At 37.4% G+C, this 10,780-nt stretch overlaps 1 protein-coding gene across 1 annotated transcript in view; it reads left to right on the forward strand.

The window, feature by feature from the left end:
* The window catches only part of LRRC9 (leucine rich repeat containing 9), a 152,439-nt gene that overhangs the window by 60,827 nt on the left and 80,832 nt on the right, over window positions 1-10,780 (forward strand). The window contains exons 12-14 of the mRNA XM_006891820.1: window positions 4,516-4,666; window positions 7,971-8,093; window positions 9,795-9,910. Of these exons, the coding sequence (XP_006891882.1) occupies window positions 4,516-4,666; window positions 7,971-8,093; window positions 9,795-9,910 (390 nt within the window). The remainder of the gene's footprint in view (window positions 1-4,515; window positions 4,667-7,970; window positions 8,094-9,794; window positions 9,911-10,780) is intronic.

Below are 10,780 nucleotides of genomic sequence, written 5' to 3' on the forward strand. Positions count from 1 at the left end.
ACCATTTTACACTCCCACCAACAGTGAATAAGGGTTCCAGTTTCTCCACAGCCTCGCCAGCATTTGTTGTTTGCTGTTCTGTTAAATTTTGCTATTTTGACTGGGATGAGATGATATCTCATAGTTGTTTTGTGCCTCGCCATTCTTAATCTTTCTTGGCATCTTATTTTTCAGATTCAATCTGTTAAAACTGTGTCCTAAAGTTTTAATATAATATGTTATAATCATCATATAATATATATAATTAGTTATAATGTAATGTGTTGTTATGTGCTGTTGAGTCACTTGCGACTCATAGTGACCCTAGTACAATAGCCCTAAACCGTGCTCCATCCTGCGCCAATCTTACTATCTCTGATACACCTACCCCCATTACCCCAGTCACTGAATCACTCCATCTCATTGAGGGTCTTCCTCTCCTGTGCTGTTCCTCCACCCTCCCAAGCATGACGTCCCTCTCCAAGGACTGCTCCCTTCTTACAGGATGTCCAAAGTATGTCAGACAAAGCTTCAGAGTCCTTGCCTCCAAGGAGAAGCCTGGTTGCAACCTCTCCAGAATGAATCTGTTTGTTCTCCTAGCAGTCCATGGTATATTCAGTACTCTTCTCCAATACTCAAAATATAATATAATTAATTATCATATAATATGTTATAAGCTCCTCGAGATCTTTTCCATCTTGAAGAAACTCATTCGTTGAACTTAAGTGAATTTTCTGGTTGTCATTCTAGTATTAACCACACAATCTGGTTAAGTGGAAATTGTTGCAGTAGATCAATTGAGAGTTTTTATTGCATTGCATCAATTGCACTGAAATATAATCATTTGTGTGTATTTCTTTACCAGCCTCTGGAATAGGGACTTCGCCTTACAGTAGTTTCTCATTAGAAGTCTTGTGAGTAAATGGAGGCACTGTTGGGTAGATGAATGAATGACAGTTACATAATTTTGTGTCTTCATGTGTTTTATTCCTCATGAAAATATTTACCTTTCCATTTTCTGGTGTTTTGAATTATAGCTAATCTTTAAATCTAGTCATGATCTCTTTAGCTCTATACATTTTTCCCTCACCACTTCAGTTGTATTTCACACATCTTTTTATGGCTTGTTTTTAAATTACTGGGTGTAATTGCTATCTTTCTTTTTTCTGACTTTAGGACCAAGATTGTGTACATAGGTTATATGCGAGATGTGATACATAAACCAAATGTTAGTATTTAATTTTTAAAAGTCTTTTTGGGTGACACATTTTAATGAGGAAAACTGAATAGGCAATTTAGCATTTATTTAAAAAGATACTTACAGAGAAATTTCTTTAACATAGTAAAAAGTATTTATACAAACCCGAGAGCCAACATCGTTCTCAACGGAGAGAGGTTAAAGGCATTCCCTTTAAGAACAGGAAGTAGGCAAGGATGCCCACTCTCATCTCTTATTCAATATTGTGTTGGAAGTCTTGTTGTTGCTTTGTGCTATCGAGTCATAGACAACTCATAGCGACCCTATGAACGAACAGCCTGAGCACATTGGAAATCTTAGCAATAGCAATAAAGCAAGAGAAGGAAATAAGAGGTATCCAAATTGGTAAAGAGGAGGTAAAATTATCTCTTTATGCAGATCATATGATAGTATACCTAGAAAACTGAAGACTCAGCAAGAAAGCTCTTGAACATAGTTGCCCAATTCAGTAAAGTAGCAGGATATAAGATCAACATATAAATATCAGTTGGATTTCTCTACAGTGACAAAGAAAATACAAAGTTTGAACTAGGAAAAACAATACCCTTCACAATAGCGAATCACAAGATTAAATACTTGGGAATAAATCTAACCAGAAACACAAAGGATATATTCAAAGAAAATTACAAAACATTACTACAAGAGACAAAAAGAGACCTGGAGAAGTGGAAGAATATCCCTTGCTCATGGATAGGAAGACTCAATATTGTGAAAATGGCAATACTACCAAAGGCAATTTACATGTTCAATGCAATCCCAATAAAAATATCAATCCCATTCTTCAAGGAGATGGAAAAGGTAATCTCCAGTTTCATTTGGAAGGGGAAGAAGCCCCCAATAAGCAAAGCACTCCTTAAAAATAGAAAAAAGGTAGGAGGCATCTCACTCCCTGATTTCAAATCCTACTACACTGCCGTGGTGGTTAAGACAGCATGGCACTGGTACAATGACAGACACATAGATCAATGGAATAGAATTGAGAACCCGGAAATCAGCCGATCTACATATGGTCAACTGATTTTTGACAAGGAGATGAAATCAGTTAAATGGGGAAACGACAGCCTTTTAAACAAATGGTGTTGGAAAAATATCTGCAGAAGACTCAAGCAAAATCCACACCTCACTCCATATACAAAACCCAACTCAACGTGCATCATGGACCTAGGACTAAAACCAAGGACTATAAGCGTCATTTAAGAAAAGCTTGGAAGAACTCTAATAGTCCTAATCCAGAACATAAACAGTCTTCCAAGTATCCTGAAAAATCTACAACCAGGGGAAGAAAAATAGATGAATGGGACCTTCTAAGAATCAAATCCCTATGCACATCCAAAAACTTCTTCAACAGGGTATAAAGGGAAGCCACAGACTGGGAAAAAGTCTTTTAATGACATGTCAGATAAGGGACCTATATCTAGAATTTATAAAATACTTGATCACCACAACAAGATAAAGGTAAATAATCCAATTGAAAAATGGGCACAGGATATGAACAGACACTTCACCAAAGAAGACATCCAAATGGCCAACAAGCACGTTAAGAAATGTTCAAAATCCCTAGCTTTAAGAGAGATGCAAATCAAAACTACTATGATATATCATCTCACCCCAGTCAGAATAGCAAAATTTAACAGAACAGCAAGCAACAAATCCTGGCAAGGTTGTGGAGAAACTGGAACCTTTATTCACTGTTGGTGGGAGTGTAAAATGGTGCAATCACTATGGAAGGCAGTATGGCGTTTTCTCAAAAAGTTGCAAATATAGATACCATTTGACCCAGCAATTCCACTTCTGGGAATATACCCAAAACCCATAACCTACATCCAAGCAGATATATGCACACCCATGTTTACTGCAGCTTTGTTCACATTACCAAGTAGTTGGAAACAACCCAGGTGTCCATCAACAAACGAATGCATAGAGAAGCTGTGGTGTATTCACACAATGGAATACTATGCTGCATTGAAAAACAAGGAACTCATGCAATATTATTCCGAATGGGTGACCCTGAAAGAATTATGCTGAGTGAAATATCTCAGTCACCAAAGGACAAATGCTGCATGGTGCCGCTGTTGTAGAATGGGACTGATATCAGGATTGGGGTAAGACTGAGAAAAACTGGATAAATTGTGTATATACTGCATTGAAACAGATGAGGGAGAGAATAATTTAAAAGTGACATATGATAGGGTATTATTACAGTTATCACAAGAGTCCAGAATTAAGGGTGCATAGTGGAGTGTACCTGGGGCAGTGGGAAGGGTGCGGGGGGATTGTATACCAAAGAAAGAATTTTTCTTTTACTTTTTCAAATAGAGGAGCAAACTGGGGTGGGGGGTAGGGGGGAGGACTGGGTAAGGAGAAAAGTGCAACAATGAATGAATAGAAATCCAAAATCTCTGTAAATGTTCATTAAAATTATTAAAATAAAATTAAAAGAAAAAAATATACAAATCATTTAATAGTATTAAAATAATGATAATGTAAAAATTCTGATCTAGTAACAAGTAATTCAGATAATGATTTTACCAAATTCTAGTCTATTCTTAAATCTCATAATCGTTGTTAGCTCTGGTTTTCTTACTGTACTTACAGAGTTTTGGGTTTTAATATTTTGCATACAATGATATTATAAATTACTGATAGAACACTTTCAAGAAATAAAGCTAGTTACAATGCCTTAGGGAGCTTTGGTGGCCCAGTGGTTAGAAGTTGCACCAGCTGCGTCATGCGAGAAAGATGGGAATTCTTCTCCCTTGTGATTTCCAGCCTCTGAAAACTCACTGGAGGATCAGCTATGAGTCAGGTCTGACTTAGTGGTCCACAACAACATCATAATGAATTAGACAATCAGAAATGTTTTGGGTCAGAAGAACAATATGCATTATTAGACAAAGGCTATGATATAAATAAGGACCACCACTGATGTGGTAACAACCTTATGACTCATTGCCACAGAATTTTCTTTTTGGATTTTGCAAGATTGCCTGTGAAGTTCTTATTAAAATGAATCATGTTGCTCCTGACCAAAGAGAGCTAATTGTCTTCACTTTGCTGCTTAACTAGGAACAAATTTTGTTCTATGTAATTTTTCATAAGCATGTTTGCATAAAAACTTTGTAGAATGAAATAACACCGGAAGGTTATCCACTTTTATGGTGAGTCTGACCTGCGGTCTATACCTAGACACGTAATTATAAAATAATAAGCCAGCTGTACTGAAAGTGAGGTATTGTTAATATTGTCAGAATATTCAGACTGTTTTTTTTTCTTTGCAGCTACCTCTCAGAAAAGAAGCTGTTATTCTCACTAACAGCCTAAGTCTATGCGAGTGTCCCAGGATTGAACTTTTACAGTACAAGGATGAGAAGAAGAATTTTCTTGATCATGAGAAGAAGAATTCTCTTGATCATGAGCTCTTCAGACACGGTAGGTAAATACACAGTATTTCTTAACTTCTGAGTTTCCATATTCATTAGTCACTTTCCTATCATTTTTCATACTTGGCTTTATCAACCCAGGAAATTTCTGCAGACCACTGTATTTAGTATTTGCCAATATGGTGATATGTGCCTTTCTAATTTCTACTTCACTAAGACTGTCAATAAATAGTTTGATTGTTTATTATGTGTCAGCATTAATAGTCATTTGTTACTTAAATATTTAATTTGAGATAGAAAATAGCCGCTTTTGACAGTCTTCTTTTGTTAGTTTTGTATCCTAAAAACAAGCTTACCGTATACGTATGTGTATATTTGTGGATATAAATGTTGTGTGGTGTTGTTTGCCATCAAGAGTCATCAGATTCTGACTCAGGATGACTCCATGTGTTGCCGAGTAGAACTAACTGTTCTGTAAGGCATTCTTGGTTGTAATCTTTACAGAAGCAGACTCTGCCACACAGGCGGTAGGTGGATTGGTGCTTGTTAGCTGGATAGGGATATAGACACAACTTCCAGAACCAGACACAATCTTGCATTAGGAGTTGTGATAGTATGTTGTTGTTGTTGTTATATGCCATCGAGTCACCTTTGACTCATTGCGACACTATATACAACAGTTCTGAACCCTGCCCTATCCTGAGCCAGTCTCACTAATTCCAAAACGCTTACCCCAATTACCCCAGTTACTGTGTCAATCCATCTCATTCTGGCTCTTCCTCTCCTGTGCTGTACCTCCACCCTTCCAAGCATGATGTCCTTTTCCAAAGACTGGTTTCTCCTGGTCACATGCTCAAAGTATGTGAGTCCAAGCTTCAAAATCCTAGCCTCCATGGAGAAACTTGGTTTTACCCTCTCCAAGACAGACCTGTTTGTTCCCTTGGCAGTCCATGATATGCTCAGTACTCTTCTCCAGCACCACAACTCAAAGGCTTCAATTCTTCTTCTATCATCCTTAATCATTGTCGTCCAGCTCTCTGATGCACATCAAGTAATTGTGAGGATCATGGCCTGGATCATGCACACCTTAGTCTAGACTCAGTACATTCTCTTCGTACTCTGGAGATGTCACTGACTGCAGATTTTCCCAGTGCAGTTCGCCTTTTGATTTCCTGACTGCTGGTGCCAGGAGTGTTGACTGTGGAGCCAAGGTTGTTAATTGTTAACAACCTCAATATCTTCTCCATCTATCATGGTGTTATATATTGGCCCAGTGATCAGAATCTTTTTCTTCTTGATGTTGATCTCTGATCCATATTGAAGACTATGGTCCTTGACTTTTTGCTGCAAGTGCTTCAAGTCCTCATCAGTTTCAGCAAGCAAGGTTGTGTCATCTGCATTTCACAGGTTGTTGATGAGTCTTTCTTAACTCTGATGCCACATTCCTCCTCATAAAGTCCAACCTCCTGAATCACAGTAGATTTTTGTTTTGACTGTGGTACTGGGCTGCGGTGTATTGGTTTTGGTAAAAATGTCATTGCATTCAGATCTGTTGTTCCTAAGGTCTCTATGAGTTGTATGCGAGTTGAGGGCACCTAACAACAATAACAATTAATAAATAGTCTTAAAGAATGTATAATAGGGAGATTTGATTAAGTCATTAAGGGATCCTGTTCTTTTGTGTCAGTCATTCAAACCATTGAAGATTGGGTAGTTGAAAATTTCATTAACATACTTATTTCATAGTGTTGGTTCCAGTCTCTAGCTCAGCTAATTCTTGTTAAACTGAACAGTGTGTATTTTGAATGTTTTGTGCAATTACAAAAAAATCAAGCATGCTATTAAATCTAAAAAGATCTCTTTAGTTTCAAAAGCCATTTGTTTCTTTTTCCCTAACTCTTACACATTTATGTCTCAAGAAATACATCATAATATTTCATAGCATACTTCTGGAATATGCCTTTCAGAATTACTAAGTTCGTATATCCCCAGAGGAGCTCAATTTAACATTTTATAATTTGTACATTGTTAACAAAAATAATCTAAATGTTTTGCTATAGTGACTGGAAGTGACTTTTCAGGAATCATTGACTCTAGAATTTAATGATAGCAAAGTTCAAAACAACAAAAGATATTGACATACATTGAGTGTCATGTCTTGGATGCTGATGATATGGGTAAATATTTACCTAGGTATCCACAATCATCACTCTTGGCATCAGCAGTCAGGAAATCAAAAGATGAATTGCATTAGGTAAATATGCTGAAAAGCATCTATGTCTGTCTAGAGAATAAGGTGTACCTGATCCAGGCCATGGTCTTCACAATTACCTGCTATGCATCAGAGAGCCGGACAGTGACTAAGGACGACAGAAGAATCGATGCCTTTCAGTTGTGGTGCTGGAGAAGAGACTTGAACATACCGTGGACCTCCAAGAAAACAAATAGGTCTGTCCTGGAGAGGGAGAAACCAAGTTTCTTCTTGGAAGCTAGGATTTTGAAGCTATGACTCACATAATTCTGGCACATGGCCCAGAGGGATCAGTCCTTGGAGAAGGACATCATGGTCGGAAGGGTGGAGGGACAGCACAGGAGAGGAAGACCCTGGATGAGATGGATTGATACAGTAATGGATGATACAGCAATGGGAGTAGATGTGTCAGAGTCAGAGAGACTGGCTCAGTACAGGGCAGGCTTGAGAGCTATTGTTTTGCAGAGCTATGAATCTCAGGCGACTTGACAGCACCTGACAACAACACCCATGGCAAAATGCTTTTCTTTTTCAAAATTACTGAATGAAAAACATTTTAAATCATTGTATTCTTCCCTTCTTAATTTTCTGTATGTAAAACTGTGCGTGATAAGGATATGTGGATTGTTTTTTATTTTAGTTGCCATTTTATTTTTCAACAAATTATTTTTTCCTGAAAAGAGCCACAGTTACTCATGCACCAGTTGGTTTTATTGACAGTGTAACATCTCAGCCCACAGTTATTTGCCCAGAAGAAATGGGATCGTCAAGTTGTATCTTCTTCCTCAGTGCCATGATATCCCATTTACAATACAAACTAAGCACAAGGTCTGGGTTGAGCGTTATGTGGGGTACTTCACTCTGCCTCCTCTTTGCATACATGTCACTTCAAGAACACAGCCTATGGTAAGCATAGGAAAGCCTCAATAAGTATTTTTGAGTTCTTATTTGTGTCAGGAAGGATGCTCTGTGCAATACAGTGGCAGAGAAGAGAGCTAGAGTCAAAGCATAGAGTCGAGTCTAGGGCTAGGAAGGAAGATTTTAGGAGAAAATTATGAACGTGGATTAATTTGAAAAAATATTTCTGTGCTTTTGCATTTAGGCATGCTCCTCATTACAAAGGTTTTCCTTGGTCAGAGTGTTCAGGCTCGTGAAGAGAACTCCATCAGTCAAGCCAACTACCCTGCGGTTAATTCAGTATTCCTTCCTCGGAAATACTTACTAAGTATGTCTCCATCAAATAAAAACCTACTTTCATCTTTGTGAGTGCACAATGTTTGTGTTTCATTCAGATGCTTACCACTTAACCCCTACTTAACAAAATGTTGGCAAAAACGCTTCCTAACTATTAATATTCTGTTCCTGATCTATATATTTGTTTATGTGAGAATATTTTATTTTGGAAAACTATATTTTATTAATCATACTCATAAAGAACAAACATACTCAGAACGACCTATATAACTGCTAGTTACTATAGTAGGTTTTAATGTATTAACTTATCAAAAATATATGGCCACATAAAAAGAAATGTATATATCTCTCCACATCAGATTAGAAAAGCAGCCTCATTTGCCCAGGCATAAAACTCAGAAAACACTAAAGGGTAGGAAAGAAAGATTGACGGAAATTAAAATCTCTAGGAGAAAGTGGGAGGACTGTAATTACATTCTGGATGTTGTAATTAATGTGATAAAACATGATGTGTGTATGGATTTGCCCAGAAGAATGTATGTATGTATTGAATGGCAAATCAGTTTGCTTTGTCAACTGTCATTCAAAGCAAAAAGAAAAAATTTATGTATGGCTACACATTGATTGTTGTTGTTGTTGTTATGTGCTGTTGAGCTGCTTGCAACTCATAGCCACCTAATGTACAACAGCCCTGAACCCTGCTATATCCTGTGTCAACTTTCCTGTCTCTGACACACCTACCCTCATTACCCCAGTCGCTGTATCAATCCATCTCATCGATGGTTTCCTTCTCTTTCTCTGTCCTGCCACCTTTACAAGAATGATGTCCCTCTCCAAGGACTGATTCTACCTTGCAACATACCCAAAGTATGTCAGACGAAGCCTCAGAATCCTTGCCTCCAAGGAACAGCCTGACTTCACCTTCTCTAGGATGAACCTGTTTATTCTCCTGGCATTCCACAACGGTATATTCACCACTCTTCTCCAGCACCACACCTCAAAGGCATCACTTCTCTATCATCCCTAGTCATTGTCCAGCTCTCTGATGAATAGCAAACAATTGCAAAGACTGTGGCCTAGATCAGGCGTCCCTTAGTCTTCAGATTGACATCTTTGCTCTTCAGTAATCTGGAGAGGTCCCTGACAGCCAACTTTCCCTGTGCAATTCATCTCTTGATTTCCTGATTGCTGGTACCAAGAGTGTTGATTGTGGAGCTCAGCAAACTAAAGCTGTTAACAATCTCAATCTCTTCACCATCTATCATGAAGCTGCCAGTCAGCTCAGTGTTGAGAATTTTTGTTTTCTAGATGTTGAACTTCAATCCATATTGAAGGCTGCAGTCCTTGGCTTTCTGCAGTGCTTCAGGTCCTCCTTAGTTTCAGTAAGTAGGGTTGTGTCATCTGCGTAATGCAGACCGTTGAGGAGTCTTCCTTCAATCCTGATGCCACATTCCTCCTCTTACAGATAGAAAGTTCAAATAATAGGAAAGAAAAAAAAATGAATAAAATTAAATCCTGCTAATTTATATTGAAAGGAGGTCTAGTAAAGGTTTACAATTAAGAGGTCTCTTCATTAAAGGGCTAGAAAAGAAAACCTTGATATTTGGAACTAAATGAGTTTATTATTTATTAACCTAAGTAATATCTTTAAAAATATATGCAGTGTGTTTCATTTTGAAGACAATTTTATGTCGTTGTTTGATTTGCTTTTTTGTTTTTGTTTCTATTGTAGACTCTGTCATGGAACACAGAAACTGTGATTGCAGCTTTAGACAGTACAAGTGGTTTGTCTTTGATCATGACCTTGTTTTGCCAGAATACATCGTTGAAATTGAGTATATGACAATGGTATGAGTTCCTCTGTACTTTTAAAAACTAGGGTTATTTAAATGGAAACAGAAGAATAATCTGGAGTTATAATTACATTATTATATATTATTATATATATTATAATTATATATATCATTATAGTTATAATGCCAAATATATTGTCAAATTAATTACATATGTTTATGTATATGATAATAGTCTCTTAAGAATAAAAGTTTTAATGCAAGTCATCGTGACATCTAAATATTTTGATTACACAAAGGTATTATCCAAGTAATATATGGCTATAGTCTCATAAGTAAAAGATTTTAAAAATCTCCAATTCATTGATGGTTGCATAGAAGAAATTGTGAACGTCTGCCTTCACTTGAGTCCAAGCCCCACTCCTTTTATTAGTGGTATCCACACATAAGAGCTTTGCAGGTTTATTTACTTTCATTTTTCTGTGTGTTTAAATAGAGAGTGAATCTAGAAGAGTCAGAACTAGAATGCCTTGTTTTTCCAGGTCTTACAGGCTTTCTGCCTTTGACAAGGTACAGTCTTACCACTTTTCTTGTTTAGTGGAGAAGGACTGTGCTTTCCTTCTCTGGTAGGTTTCCACTCTAAGAAGCTCTAAGAGCTTCCTGCTTTTTCAGGTTTTATATAATACACAGACTATTTGACATAATTAAATAAAGATCTGATATTCTGTAAAATGTTTTGGACACATGTCCACTTCACTACATACTGAAGGTGTAGGCTTCATTCTTTTGAATGAGAACTGCATGTTGTTGTTAAGTGTTGTTGAGTCGCAGGCAACTCATAGTGACCCTATGAAGGAGAGTCCTCGACGCTTGGGTGCCTTTCATCCTCTCTCCAGGTTCATAGGGTTTCCGGAGGCAAGCTATT

Source organism: Elephantulus edwardii, unplaced genomic scaffold (genome assembly GCF_000299155.1).
Source record: "Elephantulus edwardii isolate Elephantulus edwardi_28Jun2011 unplaced genomic scaffold, EleEdw1.0 scaffold00104, whole genome shotgun sequence".
In the NCBI taxonomy this organism is placed as follows: domain Eukaryota; kingdom Metazoa; phylum Chordata; class Mammalia; order Macroscelidea; family Macroscelididae; genus Elephantulus; species Elephantulus edwardii.